This window comes from Neltuma alba, unplaced genomic scaffold, assembly GCF_004799145.2.
Source record: "Neltuma alba isolate B1F8T4 unplaced genomic scaffold, ASM479914v2 tig00003529_pilon, whole genome shotgun sequence".
Classification (NCBI taxonomy): Eukaryota; Viridiplantae; Streptophyta; class Magnoliopsida; order Fabales; family Fabaceae; genus Neltuma; species Neltuma alba.
Window position 1 is genome coordinate 12,453 of NW_021633316.1, and position 21,933 is coordinate 34,385.

Genomic DNA, 21,933 nt, shown 5'->3' on the forward strand with positions numbered 1-21,933 from the left:
ATTTTGACATGCCTCACAGCCTTCTCTAATTATAGACTATGAGCTGAGAGTTGACTAATTATATTTAATTATACTGATCTGTATTCATCGTGATTTGTGACAATAATAATCATCTTGGTACGCTATTAACTCTATTGGTTCTTCGAACATAGGGAGCCTTTCGAAACATATATGAATCGTTTGGGATGAGTTGTTTTTTATAAATATTTCTCTTATTACAATTTATTAGGAAGAGACTTTAAATCTACCACAGTGTCTCTAGCTCTTTAAATACTCCTAAACAGCAATAAAGTTGAAAAAAAAATCTTCAAGTAAAGTTAATGAGTCAATCATCTCTCCTTAGTTCTAATAAATTCTAATAAAGTAATTAGATATAATTCACTCTTCTGATCCTATTTATAGGGCAAAGAAATGAGACATTTTTTGTCCTATTTATGAAGCACTGAGAAAAACTTTTTGCATGAATATATAATTTTACCCTTCATTTATTATTATATTGATTTTATTTACATGAGGTATAATATATACTCCCTCCGTTTCTTATTATAAAAGACATTTAATGCTTATGGCATGTTTCTATATATAAGAGACACTTACAAGTTGTCTCTACTTTTTTTGTGTTGATTTACTATTTTACCCATATTTATTATCTCCAACTCACACTCTCTCTCCCTCTCACTTCTCTTTCTTTTAATAATTTAATTGTTCTCTCTCATGCTCTCTCTCCTTATTAATGAGGGCATTTTTGGAAAAAAATTATATTTTTTACACATTAATTGTTCTTGACTAATTTTAACTGTTTTTTTTATCAACGTATTTCAGTTATTTGTCTCTTATAATAAGGAACAGAGGGAGTATTAAATAGGAATAAAGTTGAAAAGTTATTGAATTTTAAATGAGAATTGATGAAATTTAAGATTCTCCTTAACCTATATGAAATATGTTGGAAATGAGTTATAAATTGGACTAGAGAAGTATAAAAAGATCAAGGGGGACAAAAAGAGAGAGAGAGAGAGAGAGTAACATTAATTATAAAGATCTCACATTTAATTGGAGTAACATTAACATTAATACTTTTGGCATGTGGTTAATGCTATTAATATCTTGCATTGGCATTGTAATTTGGCCCTCATTAACAATATTCATTGTGTTTGTTTTCATTGTTCTGGTTCATTGTATTATTGTTGCATTAACATTAAGCACTCAATTTCTCTGCATTGCATAATGTTTAATAAATGAGTTGACTCTTCAGAACCTAAAAATAGATGTATAGTAGTAGCATCGTGTTTTATGTTTACTCTGTCCGTCTGAATTTATGAGACATTTTTTCGGTAGAATTGCAGATAATCAATGAATTCAGTTAAAGCCAGTTGTAATCTTCTTTAGAAGAAAAATAAACTTTCAATAACACCTCTCATTTGATACATGATACTCCCCCGTGTTATATATAAGCTTTATTTTTGGAGAAGCGTTAGATCTAAAATATAAGTTTTATTTTTGAATTTGTTTGTGTTTTTATTACTTTTCTCTTCTTTTTTTTCTATTTTACTCTTAATTGACTATATTTGGTATTCCCTCCTCCTTATTAATATTACTCTCATATATTCTTTTTTATTATTTTTTTCATTTATTGTCCATAGAACACATCCTGGAAAGAATTGAATACCAATCTTCCTGCGAGTGATCCATTCAATCTTGAAGGGTTTTGAATCAGCAGTAAGGAAAAGTTGATCACAAGGGATCCATGCTTCAGGGGGAAGAATATCAGGATTCATGATGGTTCTGCATGCTCCAGTATCAATAAAAGCAATAACAGGAATTGGCTTTTCATATCTTCCTGGAAGAATATGAATTTTGACATTTGGCTTAGAAGTAACTTTATTATGGTCAGAAGCTTCCCACCAGTAAGGTGTATCACACTCACGGTCAGGATCACATTCCTCTGGTGTATGATCCCAAATGAAATGGCCATTTATGTGAGACACATAACATGGCTTAGCTTCCTGGTCTATCCAAGCAATAGGAGGTTCTCCCTTAGATGAGACATAGGCCAGAGTGATAGTCAGAATACGTCCGGAAGATACAGAAGAACCTTTGCAACACATTCCTCTTTAGCGAGCTTGAGATCTTCTGGATTCATTCCTGGATGAGAGGCTTTTGTGGGACTGATGTCTTCATTTTTCTTGAAGGGGAGTTTTATGAAAAACTCTTGATTTTTCCATAATGGAAAGGGATGAGAGAATTATTGATGACTATCAACACAAAATTTGAGAAAATGATCTCGAATATCTTTATATCCTGGTAGTGCCTGTTGGATCTCAAAGAGATTTATTAAAAACCCCACTCTGCCTTCAGTTACGGGCAGACCCAAATATTTTCTGAAACTAATTTTTATTATTTTTAAACTAATTTTAACTGTTAATTTATTAGACCTGACTTGATTCTTTAAAACTTATATACACTACCGGAAGGAGTAGAAAACAAGAAAGATGACGAGGGAAATTAAGAGGGGTCATTTTGGAATAAGCTTAATTAATTACATTAGAGAGATCAGATTATTGGGCAGGAGCTGTGAACTGAGGTGCAGAACCCCAAGCAGAGCAAGCGCCGCCAATGCCAGGACCCGAAGTCCCGAATCATAAATGACCCAAGCACATACTTTGCACCATGAATCTCATCCGTCTCGGTATATGTCGAAGCGGTAAGGCGGATTATGCGGCGGCCACCAGAATTGGCGGTGGTACAACGTTGAGTCCCATAGAGAGTTTGGCCTGAGTCTGAACTTCCAGGTTCCTCTACATTAAATGATTTGTTGTCCAAGATCGTCATCCTTCGATTTGCAAGACAGATCCTGACCTTTACTTAACATTTTCTGGATTAACACCGTCGTTCTTGGAGGAAGGATTGAAAACGCCGTCCCACATTTTAACGTCGCGGCGCCGATCATTATTAACAGTAGTACCATAGACTTCATATTCGAAGCCGTCGTTTTTAAGGAAAAAGTTGAGTACTCCTGATTTTGACGATGGAACAGAGTTCATGCGACTACGAGTTGAGTTGACCTCATCCAGATTAGGAATCGTTAGCGTTTTCTTGTATTTTCAGTTGATTATCATATTAGAAACACTATTTCCTTGATTTCTTTTATATAAGAAATAAATACCTATTTTTCCTTTTGTTTTTCGGGCCAAAAATACCTATTTTTTCATACTAAGAAACGTAAGTTATTTTAGTTAGGAGTTTTAAATATGTAGGTGAACAGAAAGTTTTTTTTCTAATAATATTTTTAAAAAATTGAATAAAATAGCTCATTTATCAATGGTTGTGTTTCTAGAAATAGCTCTTCTCCTCTCTTTTACAAGCATCTGCTAATTGAAAAGAAGCAATAAATAGTTCAGATAAAAACAACAAAATTACAAGCATATTTGTTTCTGAAAAAGCTAAACAATATATTTGATGGTGAAAAAGTGTCTCCTGAAAAGAAAATGGGATAGATGCATTTCTCATTTCTTTTTCAAAAAAACACTTGTGCACACCAGACATTACGATATATGTAATATCCACGAAATACTATAGTCATTTGCAGCACAAATGAATCCTAAATGCAGATGATGAGAAGATGGTAAAGTTCATCTCATCGCCAATAAGAAGAACTGCCTTTAGAATAAAGGTGTAAAAATATCACTCGGCAAAATTTAAGCACAAGAAGTTTATATATACAAATCCCTCAATAAACCTAAAGCTTTCACTGCACCAGAATGGTATGCAGTTCTCCAAACTAGAGAGTTGAGATTTTCAATCTTTACACTTAAAAAAATGGGAAGAAGAAACATGGAATAGACCAAAAACTCTTTCATCATTTCCAACCCGCTACTCGGGAGAGTGGGCTAACATTCAATTGCGATTTAAAGCCCACAAAGCAAGCGAAGTTAAAACAAATCACACGAGCCAACTCTGCTTAATCCGTTCTAGTGGAACTATCACACTGGGCAAGAAAAGGCGGCTATGGACATAATTTCTCTTCTGCAAGTTGCACAGCGTATACATGCTTTGTACCTGGAGCAAACCAAATTTCCAGACAATGGCATTACAACTAAACCAAGGAAACAAATGTTTAAAACAATGGACAGAAGCCTTCATGAAAATATAGGACCAGATATGAAAGAAAAAAGGCCATCGCCCAATAAAATGCATGATATCTGCTGCAGATTAGACTTGCACTTTCAGACAACAATGATTAACCTCATTACCTAAAATAAAGGAAAAAGATACATCATGAGCTGATCAAAGTTTCTATTGAACTTGCAGCAAAAGCAAGAACAACATAGACAAGGTGGCCAGACAATGTTACTGTAATCTACATTGGCTTGGCATATATAGTCCCTTGCGTTTATATTCCTCAACAACCTCAAACGATATGAATTGTTCGATGTTGCTGTCTAACCTAGTAAAGTCGATGCTTCTTTAAGCGGGGATGACTTACGCATAGAATTTAGAGAAATCTTTTTCATAAGATGAAGCCAAATATCCTATTCCAAATTTCCCACAAGAAAACTCATTACCTAAATAAAGGAGAAGGATACATATTGGCTTATCACCAAAAATTCAATTAGATTCATGTTGATCAACAGTTTCACAGGTGAACCTCGGACGGTGGCATTTTACATGGTAACTCTTCAAATTATCTCAGGTTTTCGTTGTTTTCTGTTTTAGAGATCCGCAACTTTTTTGTATATTAGACAATAGCATACCCCCTCAAAGACGCATAATCTAAAAAAGCAAGGCAGCGATAAAATATTAACAGGAAACTATCTTAGCTGAGGTACCTCATAGTGACGGTTTATCATATTTATCCCTCCTCTCATCATCATCACCAATATCATCATCCCTTCTATCATCCTCCGTATCACTTTCACTTGCTGTCTCCCATTCAGAATCATCAGTCTCTGGGCCATAGAGGTCACCACCATCACCCTGACTATGAACACCTCCATGTTTGACAGCTGCCTCTCTAAATAACCAAGCAGCACGCATCTGCTTCTTAACCAAGCGTTCTGCATAATCAGGAACTTTATTTTGCCTCAGTGAGAGATCAGGATCATTTGACTGTGAACATTCATTTATGAATAGAATGGCGTCTAACAAACTCTCTTTTGATAATCCAAGCATGTCATAAGCCTGTGCTCGTCTCCATAGGCTTTTGGCATGACGATTGACAGGATTATGGAGACAAAGTGCACGGGTAGCATCACTTATGGCAGACAAGGGTTGCTGAAGCAAAAGATGACACTGAGCTCGATTACTGTATAAAACAACTCTCTCCTTTTTGGATCTCATTGGACACAATGACAATGCTTCTGAGTATTTCGATGCCGCTCCAGATATGTTTCCTGATGAGAATAAAGAATTCCCTTCAAGCTTGACCACTAGTGCTGCGGCCTGCTTAATATGTAGATCTTCCTTGGGCATACTTTTTTCCCATTTTAATCTCTGTTTTGAATTTAGTAGTTCCTCAATTTGCTCTTTAGTGTGGCCAGTAACTGAGCTTCTTCCTGACCCTTGTGATTCCAAGCAATCCTGAAGAACATTAACAATGGAGTCACCAAGCTTCTTGTGATCACCCAGAGTTGTCATTTCTGCAAGGTCTGCCAATACAGGTACAACTTTATCAATTACCTGCATGTAACACATACCAAAGCCTTAAGTGCTTCAGGCTGGTGCATTGGCAATAACCAAATTATACATAGAAACCTAGATCCTCTGGAGCGGGTGGTCATATTGTGAAGAATACAAGCACAAGGCAATTAAAGAGAAATTATAGAACTGAATGATCCTTTGAAGATAAGATAATTTATTATCTTGTTACTTCTAGTTTGGAAAATTCATTGCTGGCGTAACAAAGACCATGAGCCTTCCTATTGCGAGACACTCAACCCCAGGCTTGACAGACTGACGCCTTCGAGCAATACCATTAGACGTTCATGACACTTATATGTAATATAATATTAAGCAAGATCATTCATTATTTTCCCGCTTCCCAGTGCTTCATTTCAACATTTAAGGTTGAAATTACTAGGCAAACTGGCAAACAGCTATAAGAATACAAGCAGAGTGAAAAATCTCAGAGTCCTCATCTTGACCCTTTCTATTTGTTTCTCTTCTAAACTAAAATGCCCCAGAAATAAGAGTCAAAATTGATTCATTAGCTAGTCAGGCATTCTTTTCAAAATAATTAGTATTTTGTGTTTCAACATCATGAAGCAGCCATAGAAGACAATAGAACCAAGCGGTTATGCAAAAATGTGAAGGCTTTTACCTTGTGGCATGTAGTGGGATCTTGAAGCAGCCATAGAAGACAATCAATACCCATATACTGCCAATCATCTGATGACCGAGCAATATTACACAATGCTTCAATGATCCCTGGGCAGTTGGCAACAGGTCCCCTGCCAAGCTTGTGATGACAAATTGTTCTTAATAAACCGATACCAGCTGGTGAATTTTCATTAACAAGTCCGCCCCACATGCCAGGTAGTTTTATGAGAAATTCAGGTTTACATATGGTGGGAAGAAATTCAGGTTTAAAAGCAAAGCAATTAATAAGCTGAAGAGACCAACATTGCAACTGACTTGCCCATTCCTCAGCCTTCCTAGATTCCATTTCAACACCACCCATGCCACGGGTGAGCAAATCACAGTGGTAACTTAGCCTTCTATCAACAAATTGGTAGAAATGTGAATACACTATTTCAAGAGAACTCATTGCTAATTGGATGGAGAGCTCAAGAATTTCACCATGACTTGATACGGCAGGAAAAGTGGTAGCATATGTAGCTAAGTGCCCTAGAGCTCGAACAGCTACCCTCTGCTCAACCCAAGTTAATCTACCTCTTAAAAGTTCAACTAAAGGAGGAATTACCCCAGCATGTACAGCACTTTCTGCAAATTCTTCCATACTCATTGTGTAGGAACCAATAATGTGAGCAGCATAATAAGGAATGTATATATTCTGGTCATGAGACAGCCAGCGCCGGTTCTTCAGTCCTTTCCATATCAAAGCTGCCATGCATTCAAATATTCCCAACTCTATGAATTCAGGATCATTTGGATGTGCCATTGCTGTGTTCCAGAGACCACTGATGGGAAGAACCTGACCATCATCATCTTGTGAGGGAAGTTCTCTAAAGAATTTTAGTATACCTGCCCTCCGCTTGCTGGGATTACCTTCCTTCATGACACAAAAAAAGCATCCTGGGTACGGACAGTCAGATGATACCTTCTCCATGTTCAGTGAATAATAGCAATAATCTTATGAATCAAGAAGTCAATTCTTCATCAGGTGGCTGAAGAAAAGACACTGTTTCAGAACTGAAAAAAAGTTACATATATGATCAGTATTCCCCAGTAAATCAGAAAAGGAAAGATACAAAATAGATACAAAATCTGCACGATGCTACGCTCCATCATACATGTCATAAAATTACTCAAGAATAAGAATTGCCAATGACTTGTCTGCAATTCCCTAAATATCATGAAGAAACCACAAGATATTCAGCTTACAAGCTTTTCTACTGAATTCATTCCATACGGGAAAAAAAAAAAAACAGTTAACTAGACGACTTCAAAATGAGTTCAAAAAATTGGAAATCGTGGCACACAAAGGATCATGTCCCAGTCGACACAACAATTTGTTTTGAACCAGATAACTCATAAAGTACATAATAAGATGTTTTTATCGTTATAAAGTCAAAAATCTTTACCCAACAAATAAAAACTCATCCAATTTTAATGATATCGAGACAAAAGCTCACCTAAACTAAATGTAGCGACAACAACATCATCTTTCTACATGCCTCTTTTGTATAACACACTTGTTTTCAGTTCAAAAGAGTATAGGTTAAAAAATAGGAGCTGCTGGGGCCATAGGCGGACCACTATTACACACAATGGAATCTTTGAAATATGCATAGTTGATATAATACCCTTTAGTTCTTGTTCCAGATGCTTTGACACAGCTCGAGCTCAGTCATTTACAAGATCGTGCATCACAGATACCTTGATAATTTTCTAAATTGACGATAAGATTAATAAATAGTGTGCCAGTGCACAATAAATCCCACCTTGCAAAACAGCACAATCCAAGGCACACAAGTCGCTAGCAATGAGAAAGAAGAGGGAAGAAGTATAATAGCCAATCACACACCATTCAAGCAAAAACTAGTTTAAAACAAAAATCTCAATCTGTAAATATTCGAAAAATTTAAAACAAAGCAAGAACAAGCACGCAGGAAAGACGACTCAAATCTAGATTCAAAAGCCGGAATCAATGTCACCGGATTTTGGGAGTAGAAAAAGCCCTACGTTTCGAACCTTCTTCACTACCAGCCCTAGAACAACCGCGCAGGGCTGACAACGGTGGACAGCGTCCGATGGAGTGTGGAATGCTCGTTTGTCGACGAAGCAAAATGGATCCGTTGCTCATGATGCTTATGTGTTTTGTCGGTTTTTAATTTATTTTGGGGAGAAAATTTGGCATTAACAGAAAGTTAATTACTCAAAGAATAAACTTAATTACTTCGAATAATAACATTCATTTTTTCGGACAAAAAAAATAATAATAACATTCATTTTATTAATTTATGCCATAAAAACTATTATTGTCCCTTTTTGTTGCCACCAGCATTATTGTCTTTTTGAAAGAGCTGTGATGGCATAAATAGTAAATACTAGCGAATTGTAGGGGTTATGTTGTCTCTGAAACTAGGCCAATCATCGTTCCGTACGTCATGGCAGATTGGCAGTGTAAAATTCAGTCCAAAAAAAGAAAAAAAGAACGGTAGGGTAAAGGACGGAAAACAATATTTTTTGCTAGAGAATAAGAGCCATTATTGATATAGTAATTACTTATCTTTGATCGGAAGGGATTGGGGTTCAGACCATTGCTTCTCATTAGTTAGTTTTTTTAATCCGAATAAATTACACCATACCTGCAAATTTAAATTATACTTGTGTGTGTATATATATATATATGTATATATATGTGGATGTATATATGGACATTGATATTTGACAATCCGTTATGAAGACTGAAGAATGCCTTCGTTTTCATGCCGGGGGGTGAAATGATGAGATGAGACCAATGAGGAATAAACTAAAGGTGTGGGACCCAAGCACGACAGGTCCAACTCAGATCCATTCCCTCCGACGCAACGTGTTCTTACAGTTTTATCAGTTTCATTTCACCCCCTGGGCCCACCGAACAGAAAAGAACTAAAGAAGGATGAAGAAAGAGGACAAAAGGCGAAAAAGCAATACCAGGAATTCAGGATCAATGAATGCAATAATTGAATTATCCACCATGCGCACACTTTGTCCACATGTGCATGTCGTGTGTGGGCAAATTTCAAATTGGAACACAATATATTGAATTTCGTATTCACTTTTAAAAAGAAAAAGAAAATTAATAAGCCCAGCATTTAAAATAGAAAAAGTTAACATAATTTTTTATTTTAGTTTTGATCCTTCGAGTTTTAAATTATAAGTTTTGATCACTCAAAAAGTAAAATAGTCCAAATTTTTATTGAATTATAGATACTAATATTTTAACTGAAAAAAACTTGAGAAACCAAAACTAAAATGAGAACAAACTTGAAACACAAAAAATTATATTAATCCAAATAAAATCAACTTCAACGGTAAAAATGAAGGTGTGAGGTGTCACAGTAAAAATGTAGGCAAATTCGATCGCTCGGACTTGAAGTGCAACGTATTGAATTTCGTATTCACCTCTATAACAAATGAAAATTAATGACCCCGGCGTCTGAAAAAAAAAGAAGAAAAAAAGCAGCTACAACGGTAAAAACGAAGGCGTCACGGTTGAAGTTTAAATATAATAGCATGCCCACACAACATTGCATAGAAATTTGAAATGAGTTGCTCCGTTAATTGATAAATGAAAGGTAAAATTTATTGGAATGAAGATATGTAGTTGGTGAGTAATGTACAAGAGTTTGAATTCTAAAAAACATACTTATTAGAAAGACTTTAACCTCAACGCTCATAATCTTAAAAAAAAATTAGTCTAAAATCCAAAATAACTTAAAAATACTTTAGGTTACACACATAGATATCAATCCAGTGACCTGTCATATAATATATAGATTTTGTTGCATTAAGTAACAGTATGGGTATTGTTGTGTGATGTAGTAACATCATGGGAAGAAGGGAGTGTTGTTGAATGTGGTTGAGAGGGATTCCAGGGATAACAAATGCCATCAGAAGTGCAAGGACCATAATCAACGACGGTCCAAATACACAATTTACATTTGTCTCTGTCTTGTTTGTATATGTCAAAGTAACGAGCAGGTCCGATCGATGGCCACCAAAAGCTGCAGAAATAAAGAGTCACGTTTATTAGGGGATTTGGCTTCAGTTTGAATTCATAGGTTTCTCTGAATTTGAGAGTGTGTTCTCCCAGGTCATGATTCTTGTCTTTGCAGTGAAGCGTTAGGTCCTGATGGTTTGGTAAGGTATTGACGATCTGCACTGTTGTTTTTGGAGGAAGAAGACCTGACTTCCCGCCTCTGGACATTGCAGCAACCATGGCGATCAACAGAAGTACAAGCTTCAATGATGGAGCCATATCTTTTTCGAGTGATGCAATAAATTCTCACCACATAGCCCTTCCTTTTTATATGATGAATTATGAGTTGATTTTGATATGGTCCAATGTAATCATATTTTTAAATGGTAAGAATGATTATTACATTCATTAAAATAAATCTTTATATCTATTAGTTTTAATATTTGGATATGCCATTAATGCCTTAAAGTTTTCATTGACTCTCAACCCTCCTGATCATTGTTAGAAACTAATTGGATATAATTATTTACACTTTTATTAATTTAGATGCCAGTCCTCTTTATTTCTCTTTAATTTACTCCGTCGATTCTAGTATATTTGTATTTTGACATTAAAATTTTTTTTCTTTCATGGAGCATTACTTGTCTTTTTAAAGTTCCCGAGGAATATTTAATAGCGTCTTTTCATTTCACCCTTAGTAAAGTATGAGTGGCAACTTCGGTAAAATATGTCATATTTTTAAATATTTATTATATTTTTCAATATGTGTGCAATAAATTTAAAAGATGAATATGATAAAACGAGGGTTTCGGCAAAATAAAAAAGAATATAAAATATATTAATTGTATGTCCAAAACATAAGCCTAGTTATAGCCACATGAAATCTGGCGAGGGAAAGGCTTTATTGTTATTAATGTTTAGATATGCAGTTAAGTAATGGGATATGCAATTAAGATTGTGCACAGTGCACACAAATGAGGAAAGATATTAAATAGCTTAAATTAAAATATATTTGGTATGTGATATTTTTTTTTCGCATCAAAAAGTTATTTCTAGATGAGTATTTGGATCTTGGATTCTGCTCAGTGCCAGCTGTCGTTATTCTTTAGTAATTTTTTTTATGAATAATGAATGTTTCACTAAAATTTGAAAATAAAAAAATATTCGAAACAAAATCAAACTCAAAAAAAGACAATTATTTTGAATATATAAGCACACATTTGCGTACATACATATAAATATTTTTTTATACGCAGATATAAATAATTTGATTCCTCCAGATTCTGGATTATCACCGTCGTTTTCCAGGGGACCGCAGAAAACAACCTGCCACAGTTGGCCCAAAAAATGAAAAATGCTTCATCTAAATTTAAAACTACCACACTATTGTCCTAACCTTAAATATAAAATCTAATTCTGTACGATATTAGATTTTATATTTAAGAGAAGAAGTAGTACTACCTCTGGTATTTAGAAACACGTATTCAAATTGTTGCTTGATAGATATTTTAAAAAAAATTATAAATTTTAAAAACAAAATTAATTAGAATTTTATATTTAAGATTAAATTTAATTCTTAGCTAACTTTTATATTAAGAATTTGACACAGTATTTACTAGAGAATGTTCCTTAATCCTTACATTCAAGACCTAACGTAAGTGCATGCATGTTGCCTAGGCAGTACCAAATACCGCATATTTGGGATAAAATAGAATGCCACATCACAATAAATTATGCATCTGATCATATTTGTTTTGATTCTATTCATGAGTCACTTTTAATATATTTATTGAGATTAAGAAAAATTTTAAATTTAATATAATTTTTAACTTTACCTCTATTTAATATGCATTTTATTCCAAGTGCACAAAGTTTGCACAATAATAAATAAAAGATAAAATTAAATATTTACTTAAAAAATTAAAAAAATAATGATATGATTTATAAATATGATAAAATACTTTGTCTCTGCCTTACAAATAACACAAAAGAGTATAAGATTACGTGACATAGAAAGGATTAATTAATTAACAATCATTTTTACTGTTCTGGTATATTATCTCAGTACTAATTACTAGAGAGAGAAACAATTTCTGGATTCTATTTATAAGGCAAAGAAAGAAAATTTTCATGCGAATGTATAATTTATGTTGTATTGATTCTGTGCTAATGGAGTATAACGTATACTAAATATGAATAAAATTAAAAAATTATTAAATTTTAAATAAAAATTAATAAAATTTAAAATATTTTTAAATTTATATGAAAATATTAGAAGAGATTTATAAATAGGGTTACATAAGTATTTAATTTAATTAAAAAGAAGCCTAGTTGACCAAAAAAAAAACTAAAAAACCCAAATGCTCGGCCCTCCGCAACACTGAAAACTCAACGCCAAGGTTGGCTTCAGCTCATAATTCGCACAGTTGCCAATTAAATGCGGAATTATTGACATTGACTCGCCGGCTCTCATCCCTGCAGCGTGAGCGTGACACAAATGAAAATCGTCTTTTCAATGGTTGCGCACGTACATACTGCATGCGCGCGCGCGCGCGCACACAAATATATATATACAAGCTTATATATTGACAGGTTTTATATATAAAAGCAAAGGTTACAACTTTCTACTAATGATGTTCTTAAATATAATAAATAAATTTTTTTCTCTAAAATTTTAAACTAGTTATTTTATTTTTACTCCCACTAAATATACATCATTTATTATTTCTTCTTAATAAATTTTCGCTTATCATCTCTCATCTACTCTTTTTTTGGAAATGGCGGTACAATTAAAAAATATGTATATATTTTACATATTTATTGTTTTGACTAATTGTATCAAATTTCTCATTTTATGTAATTCAGTTATTTATAACTTACATATAACATCGGAAGAAGCATGTTTTATCAGGTTGTTAATTAACATTTTGATACTCATATATATTAGTGGAGGAAGCATCAAGAACCCCAAGCACAGCAAAGAGGAGTGCCATCAGAAATGCAAGGACCCGAATCATAAATGCCCCAGTTACAGACCTTGCACCACAGGTCTCGTTCTTCTCTGTATATGTCGAAGTGTTGGGGCGAAGAAACCGATGGCCACCAGAACTGGCAGTGATACAGTGTTGTGTAGAACACAGCTCTTGGCCTGAAGCTGAACCCCCACGTTTCTCCATGCTTGATCTTTTGCTCTCCGAGATCGTCCTCCTTCGATCTGCAATGAAATGACAGATACTGTCCGTCACTTAGCAGATTCTTCACTGTCACCGTCGTTTTCGGAGGAATTAACAAACTCGCCTTCCCAGGTTTTAACGTTGCGCCGCCAGCCATTATAGTAATCAGCAGAACTAGTAGTAGCGGCTTCATTACCGTAATGAAGGATCGCAACAGGTTCATAGCTCATATGACCATCCTCCCGTTTCTTATATTATCATATCCGAGTCAGATATTGTTTCATTTGATCACATTTATACAGAGCCATTACTAGTATTACTGCCATTAATATTCTTTATATGCAATTAATGCTTTGAATTCTTTTATTACTATTTGTTATGTACAGATTGAATTCTCTACGACTATACGAGGATAAGCCAGCAGGCAGCAACCATGACTCGCCCATTCTCGTCTTCTCACCGCGACAAGAATAAAAATCGTCTAGTTAATTAATTAATATCCTCTCTAGTATGTGTTGCAAGACATTTTCTGGAAATAACACAGAGTATGATTTTTACCGTAAAGTCGTTAAATGGGGTGTTAATATAATTTAACCATGCATCTCTGTTTCGTTTTGATGAAGTTGTTAGAAGTGCCCTCTAATAAGATCAAATCGAGTATATATAAGTTATCTTTTAAAAGAATTCTCTGTTATGTAATATAATTCACTACTATTAATGTTTATTTGTTAATTTTGTCTCAATAATTGATATTTAAATATGTTTTTTTTACTTTTTTTTTTTCTCTCCTTCAAAACCACATTTAATAAGGGTAAAAATTTTTTTTAAAAAAACTAACTTAACTGTTTTTTTTTTAAAAAAGGTTTGTTGTGGTGATTTAAAGTCACCGATATTTCAGACATAAGGGAATACTATATATGTGTTTGAAGTTTTATCATGCCGTTAATTAAGATGATGATGAAACGAGACATTTTATAGCAGAGAGGAAGTTTCAATTCAAGAGCCCCAAGGATAGCACATAGAAGTACCAGAAATGCAGGGGGAGGAATCATGAATGCCACAAGCACAGACTTTGCACCAATAGTCTCGTTCTTCTCGGTATATGTCGAAGTGCTGAGGCGAAGCCAGTGAAGGCCACCAGAATTGGCAGTCATATACCGTATATCTTACCCCCCTCTTATTTGACTATCACCCAAGTCAGACTTTGTTTGCGTTTGTCCGTTATTTCACGAATCACATTTACACGAAGCAATTATTACTACTATTAATATTCTTTATATGCAATTAATGCTTTGAATTCTTTAATTTGCTTGATAAAAATTGAATTCTCTAATCTCTACAGCTCTTTGTCTATATTGTAACTCACTTGTGGAGAAAAAGTTTGGTCCTAAATATAAGTCACTTGTAGTGTATTTAATTTTTTTTTTTAATTTTACCCTTATTTAACTTTCATTGAAAATGGAGAGAGAGATATGATAATGGTTTGTAAGTGCAGAGGAAGAAATTAAAAAAAAAACTTTCATAAGGATAACATTGGAAAATCTCATTAGTTTAATTTATTCTTCAATATATATGCTATATGTTATAAATGACTTATATTGAGGAGTAGAGTGGTATACAAGAGTATGCGTTAATTAATAGATTAAATTCAAATCACCTCACTATAATTAAGAATGAGTTGTTAAGTCATTACGACTTTGTTTAAAAATAAAATAAGTTTTTTTTTTGCCAGAGAAAACAATTTTCTTACTTCACTCATATTTAAATTAAAAAAAATCAAATTCGTATCACATTCTCTCTTGTGGTTAATAACTCGAAATAAAGGCGACACTGGAAATTAATACCGACTAATAATAAAGACTATCAATCTTTCAAAATAAGGGTTTGCGTAATATATGTTTGAAAAGGGATTAGATTTGTCCTTGTTTAGCTAATATGTCTACGTGCAAGATCAGAATAATGTCTCATGATTCAGTATTTTTATTACTTTTCTTGCCAAAAAAAAAAGTATTTTGCGAATAGATAATTTCAATAAAACAAGTAAAATGATTACTAGCAAGCGAATGGTAAAACACATAGCATGTTTTACTCCTTTAAATTTTTTTTTTTAAAAAAATTTGCTTATACCCTTCGCGCCGCATTAATTTCGACGAAGTTGACACATGTCGATATAAATTTCATCATCTGTTCTGTCACAAATCATTAATATCCCGTAACATTATACTACCTCCGGTCCTAATTATAAGACCCAATTGACTAATTTGAGGAGATTAAGGAAGTAAGTTAAATTAGTTATTTGTAATAAATAAGTGTTGTCATTCCTAAAATATCCTTGCTAATTAAGTGTATTGGCTAAAACTATCATTATTAGAAGGACTATTTTGGAAAAAAATACATAAATATGAGAGACAAAATGGATTGGGGTCTTATAATTAGGACCAAACAAAAAGTCAAACGGGGTCTTATATTAAGGACCGGAGGTAGTATATGATGAGTAATATGATGTGACATCATGGAAAGAAGAAGTGAGCGTTGACTATTGACTGTGGCGGTTGAGGAGGATTCCAGGGATAGCACGCACCAAACAAGCAAGGACAATACTCAGTTACCTTACAAGTACACACTTTGCATTGGTCTCTCTCTCGTTTGTATATATCAAAGTAACGAGGTGGGAATGGATGCCACCAAAAACTACAGAAACAGAGTTACATTCATTATAGGATTTGGCTTGAAGTTGAATTCATAGGTTTCTCCGAATTTCAGCGTGTGTTCTCCCAGATCATGGTGCTTGTCATTTCAAAGTATTGATGATCTGCACTGTTGTTTTGGAAGGAAAAAAAAACCTGACTTCCCACCTTTGGACATTGCAGCAACTATGGCTAGGAGCAAAATCAGATGATTCAAACATAGAGCCATGTCTTGTTTTGTTTTCTTCAAGTGACGATGCGATAATAAGTTCTCACCACACAGATCCATTTTTTAATTTTTATACATGGCTGTGAATCAGTTAATTTTGAGGTGGTCTTATCAATAATTTTATTATATTGGTGGTAATCATGATTTTGCATGAATGAAAAGAAAATTTTTACATTTATTAGTACTATTAATATTTGGATTTGCCATTAATTCTTTGGATTCTGCATTGACTTTCAGCCCTCAAAATTGGTGCAAATAAGTGACGCGTTCACTCAAATTTTTTTTTGATAGCACGTTCACTCAAATTTTAAAGTAATAGTAATAAACTGAAAAAATCTCACATAAGAAATTTTTATAAAAATATGTTGTTATTTGTAATTACAGTTTACAATTAACAGATGCTGGATCGTCATTGTCGTTTTTCGGGGGAGTACAGGAAACAACTCGGCCTCGCCACATTTCCGCGTTGCAGCAGCATTTTATTTTGAAGTAATTTATTTATTTATTTTTTATAGAAACGATGGAATAAGTTCTTACCATCGCCCCCTTCTTATATCAATCCGTGATTTCATCCAAGTCAGATACTGTTTGCCCTTTTCCGTCAAGAGGGTGTTTGGATGTCTTGAAAAGTGTTTCTCATAAGTATTTTTTTGTAAATTGAGATAAACTCCTCTACATATTTACCTCGTAGACCGTAAAATTATTTCTGAAATTATGGTTTGGTTTTTATCTAAACACCCTCTAAATATATGAAACTTACCACAGTGTAATGCTGGTCAAAAAAATTATTACTATTATCAATGTTCGTCATGCAATTAATGCGCTGAATTTTTTATTTGTTAGATAAAATTTGAATTCTCTGCAGCTCTACTGGTCTGGCGCTGACTCGCCAACAATAAATTTTGTAGTATCTATTTGTTGATTAATGCATTAAATCGAAAATACTCACTCTCGCCTTTATTGTAAAACATTTTCAATCGTTTCATCAAAATTAAGAAATGATTAAGTAACTAATTAACTTTGTTCAAAAATGAAATAAATTTTAGATATGTATAACATTTTCTATCATAGTTAGTGAGTGATATTAAAAAAAAAACTTAATCAATAACTATCAAATAATTTATAAGGACCATCAATCTCTTCTAAAATAACACCTCCGGTTTTTAATATAAAAACTAGTTAACTAATTTAAATAAATTAAGAAAAGAGATTAAAATCTGTCCTTGTTTAGATACTAAACAAAGACAAAGTTTACTTATTAAGGACCGGAGGTAGTGTGTCTGCGTGCAAGATCGGTCGTAGGTCTCAATCTCGTATTACTACGTTTCAAAAGAGCAAACGAATGGTAAGACATATTTTACTTTCTTTTCCTTCAATAATTTACTTACATGCATAAATCACATCACATTAATTTTGACGCACTTAATTAGAACTAAAACTAAAATAAAGTTGACACATATAGATCATAACTTCATCATCCGTCACAGATAATCGGGCTAAAGGTTTATTACCCGAAGGATATGATTTCCATAATCAAGTATGAGACCCCGTAACAACGTGGGTATTATTTGATGTAACATCATCGGAAAAAGCAAGTGTCATTGGATGTGGCTGAGGAGGAGGATTCCAGGGATAGCAAACACCAAACAAGCAAGGGCCATACTCAACTACCTTCCAAGTACACACACTACACTGGTCCCTCTCTTGTTTGTATATGTCGAAGTAACGGGCGTATGAGATTGATGGCCACCAAAAACTACAGAAATAAAGAGTTACATTTATCATCGGAGGTGGCTTGAATTTGAATTCATAGGTTTCTCCGAATTTCAGAGTGTGTTCTCCCAGATCATGATGCTTGTCTTTGCAATGAACCGTCAAGTCCTGATGCTTTGGCAAGCCATTGATGATCTGTACTGTTGTTTTTGAAGGGAAAAAACCTGACTTCCCACCTTTACACATCGCAGCAACTATGGCTAGGAGCAAAAACAGACGATTCAAACATGGAGCCATGATGTCTTCTTTTGTTTTATTCAAGTGATAATGCAATAAGTTCTCACCACACAGATCCCTTTTTATATGTGACTTTTTGACTGATTTAATGACATTTTGAGGTGGTCTTATTAATATTTTTATTACTTGGCGGTAATCATGATTACCACATTAATGAAAAGAAAACTTTATATTTATTAGCATTAATATATATTTGTATTTGCCATTAATGCTTTGGATTTTGCATTGACTACTTTCAGACCTCAAATTAAAATTGGTGCAGATTAATTGGATCTGCTATCTATTTATGCTTTTAGATTTCTGTTATCTCTATTTCTCACCAGGTAAATTTTATGTATTAGATGAGTAACTGTATTTAAAAAAATATGCCTAGCCACAATTGTGGGAATTCGGAAGTAATTATACAGGGGAAGGGTGGTGTTTATTACTCCTCCGGTCCTTAATATAGGACCCAATTCTTGAGTTGGTTTTGGTCCTAAATATAAGACCCATTTCCTATATTTATCAATTTTCTCTAAATTACCCCTATGAATACTCCCTCAACCATGATCAAATAGAAGAGGGAGAGGGGATATTAAGAAAGATGATTATGGTGTTTTAGGAAAAATGTGTCACTTTTATTATACTTAACTAACTTACCTAACTTCCTTAATCTAATCAAATTAGTTAAATGGGTCTTATATTAAGGACCGGAGGAGTATTATTATTTTTTGGCCACCAGAATGGAAAGTCTTTAACTTATCAGTATTAATGTTTAGATATGCAATTAAGATTATGCACACAAATAAGGAAAGTTATAAAATAATTTAAATTAGAATAATGTGACGGTGTTTGTTATATTAAAATGTTATTTTTAAATGAGTACTGGGATTCTGCCAGCCATCATTTTTATTATTTTTTATCATTAATTAAATATCCAATAAAATCTTAAAGTAACGATAAATTCGAAATAAAATCAGAACTGAAAAAATACAAATATATATATGTGTGTGAAAATTTTATACCTAAGTATTGGCAAATTTGAAAAATTATTCAATTTTCAGATAAAGTTTGTAACTTAATAAATTTTTTTATATTTTGATGAGAAGGTTAAAAGTGTCTTATGATAAAAATTAAATAAATTATATATAACTGAAATTTATTAAATAAATGAATTAATCACTTATTTTATAAAAAATAAAAAATGTACAAAAGTACTAGTCAAACGTATATGTACATTCATTAGGGCGCGGCTACTCTGCGTTGTCCGTCCTTTGTCTAAGACGACATCGTTTTCGCCTCTGCACATTCCATAAAGACGCCTCAGCATAATCCAATTCCATGTCAGCACCATCGGACTCCAGCTGACCAGGCGCTCCTTTGTCATCCATTAAGAAAACACTTCGCTCCTCCGTCACCGCCACAGCTGTTTTGGTCGTCATCTGTACATTTTCCAGCCTCAATTTGCCGCTCTCCGATTCCATGAACCCTGCTCGCTCTCTTCACTGACCGCCCTCCCAAAACGTCTTCCTCTTCCTTCCCTGCGTTTCTTCAGGTGACTCGCAGCCAACAACACCTCCTTGTCGGACAAAACCACAGAATGACCTCCATTGCCACTGCCACAATCCATGAAGCTTCAACCTTTGGTGCTTTCAAGTGTGAATCGACAAAGAAAATTAAGGTTACAAAAGAGAGTTGGACACTCAGTGTCCTCAGTACGTTGCCTCGTTGTCTATGGGTAGAAACGAAAAGGTAAACTTGTTATTTTATCTCTCTCCCCCTATTTCCTCTTGCCATCTCTCTCCCCCGTTTAATGTTCAATAATCATGCAAGTGCATATATATCGGTGACACAGAAAATGGCGGAGGAGCAAAGTATATTCTTAATGGATGAAGAAGCAGTGCCTTGAGCGTTTGGGGTTGCTGAGAAAAATGGCAGACGCTTTGCTCCTGTTGCCTACTCATTGCTTTTGGGATCAATACAATGGTGCTGACATGGAATTGGATTATGCTGAGGCGTCATTATGGAGAGGCCAAAACGACATCGTCTCAGGCAAAGGATAGGCAACGGACCGAAAGAGCAGCGGAGAGAAGCCACGCCCCATTGATAGAGGCATTGTTGTTCTTTTTCATGCACTGCAAATTAATGTCATACCACATTCATGTCATTAATATTCATTATGGTAAGTACATGTTTGTAATTAGACTATCATTTATAGCATCCAGAACCGGGGTCAAACGATTCAAATATATATATATATATATAGATGTATCATCTTCACATCACTACAACGAAGCTTATCAGTGATTACAATGTGATAGCAGCAATTATGAATGAGATTGATGAGTAATACTGGCATTTGATGCAGCAGCAGGAGCAAGAGGAGCATGGGCATCTGCTGATGATGGTGGTTCATATTTATAGCCCCAAGGGCAACAAACACCAGATAAACAAGGACCATAATAATTTACGTGCCAATTACACACCTGCCACTCGTCTCGTTCTTGAACGTATATTTCAAAGTAATGAGCTTCTGATAATATTGGCCACCAAAATCTACAAAAATACAGAGTCACCTTCAAGAATGGATTTGGCTTGAAAGAGAATTCAAACATTTCTCTAAATTTCAGAACTCGCTCTCCAAGATCGTGGTTCTTGTCTTTGCAGTGAAGAGTCACGTCCTCATGGTGAGCCAAGGTATTGACAATTTGTACAGTTGTTTTGGAAGGGAGAAGACCTGTCTCGCCACCTTTAAACATTATTGCAGCAACTATGGTTAGCCACAAAACTAGAGGTTTCATAGATGGACCCATGTCTCTCGTTTTCTTCAAATGATGCAACAAGTTCAACCATGCAACTTCGTTTTTATAGGACTATGCATGAGTTCAATATGATCAAATCCAGTCATTATTTATTATGGCATAGAAATTTCTTTAGCTTCATTATTATTACTATTCAGCTATGCCATTAATGCCTTAAAAACTTGCACTGGTTTTGTGTTGTATTTATACATTGCGCGCATTTAGTTGATATGAATGCAAAATAGGAGTATCTATTTATGAAGAAACCAAAAAAATATAATTGCTGCATGGAAGTTGAAATAACTATGGCCTGCTGAAGAAACTGACGACGGGCTTTTAAATTTAAAAAAAACCCATTCCGCTGAGTTGGTAGAAATCGATTAATCACCAAAAACAAAAAAAGAGTAGTCGGTTAATACAGGTGGCAACCCTTACTGGATCAACCTTAATACGTCGACGTGGCCTCACAGTTTTGCTGCTGTCGCTGGCGCCGGGGCGATTATTTCATCCCCTGATGACTGTTACTACTTAATCATATTCTGTCTGATATCTGAGCTTGGCTCAGTGACTTCTCGTTTTTCTTTACTTTTGCAGAAAACTTGGGTGCGGATTTGAACTCCTCAAAAGTTTTTGTAGTAAAAATTTAGATTAGTTAAATTTCAAGAGTTTACTAAGACATGCCTTTAAACCT

General features: G+C 34.3%; 4 protein-coding genes across 4 annotated transcripts; all 4 read right to left on the reverse strand.

The window, feature by feature from the left end:
* Nucleotides 1-3,814: 3,814 nt before the first annotated feature.
* LOC114741779 (uncharacterized) lies at nt 3,815-7,893 on the reverse strand. The gene is made up of 3 exons (XM_028930043.1): nt 6,317-7,893; nt 4,827-5,676; nt 3,815-4,056 (listed from the first exon to the last, which is right to left on the reverse strand). The coding sequence occupies exons 1-2, from the start codon at nt 7,283-7,285 to the stop codon at nt 4,828-4,830; spliced, it is 1,818 nt and encodes a 605-aa protein (XP_028785876.1). The 5' UTR covers nt 7,286-7,893; the 3' UTR covers nt 3,815-4,056; nt 4,827.
* A 2,278-nt stretch (nt 7,894-10,171) lies between these two features.
* On the reverse strand, nt 10,172-10,642 carry LOC114741787 (S-protein homolog 5-like). The gene has a single exon (XM_028930053.1). It carries the CDS (start codon nt 10,640-10,642, stop codon nt 10,172-10,174), a length of 471 nt encoding a protein of 156 aa, XP_028785886.1.
* Nucleotides 10,643-17,985: 7,343 nt separating this feature from the next.
* LOC114741788 (S-protein homolog 5-like) lies at nt 17,986-18,462 on the reverse strand. Its single transcript, XM_028930054.1, has one exon. The coding sequence runs from the start codon at nt 18,460-18,462 to the stop codon at nt 17,986-17,988; it is 477 nt and encodes a 158-aa protein (XP_028785887.1).
* A 2,306-nt stretch (nt 18,463-20,768) lies between these two features.
* LOC114741789 (S-protein homolog 5-like) lies at nt 20,769-21,254 on the reverse strand. Its single transcript, XM_028930055.1, has one exon. It carries the CDS (start codon nt 21,252-21,254, stop codon nt 20,769-20,771), a length of 486 nt encoding a protein of 161 aa, XP_028785888.1.
* Nucleotides 21,255-21,933: the final 679 nt, after the last annotated feature.

Bases quoted from the DNA above. Each gene is read 5' to 3' on its own strand.
- LOC114741788 (XM_028930054.1), bottom strand. From the start codon at position 18,462: ATGGCTCCATGTTTGAATCGTCTGTTTTTGCTCCTAGCCATAGTTGCT.
- LOC114741787 (XM_028930053.1), bottom strand. From the start codon at position 10,642: ATGGCTCCATCATTGAAGCTTGTACTTCTGTTGATCGCCATGGTTGCT.
- LOC114741789 (XM_028930055.1), bottom strand. From the start codon at position 21,254: ATGGGTCCATCTATGAAACCTCTAGTTTTGTGGCTAACCATAGTTGCT.
- LOC114741779 (XM_028930043.1), bottom strand. From the start codon at position 7,285: ATGGAGAAGGTATCATCTGACTGTCCGTACCCAGGATGCTTTTTTTGT. The intron at 5,677-6,316 runs GTAAAAGCCTTC...TGTTACATGCAG, and splicing joins ATCCCACTACATGCCACAAG to GTAATTGATAAAGTTGTACC.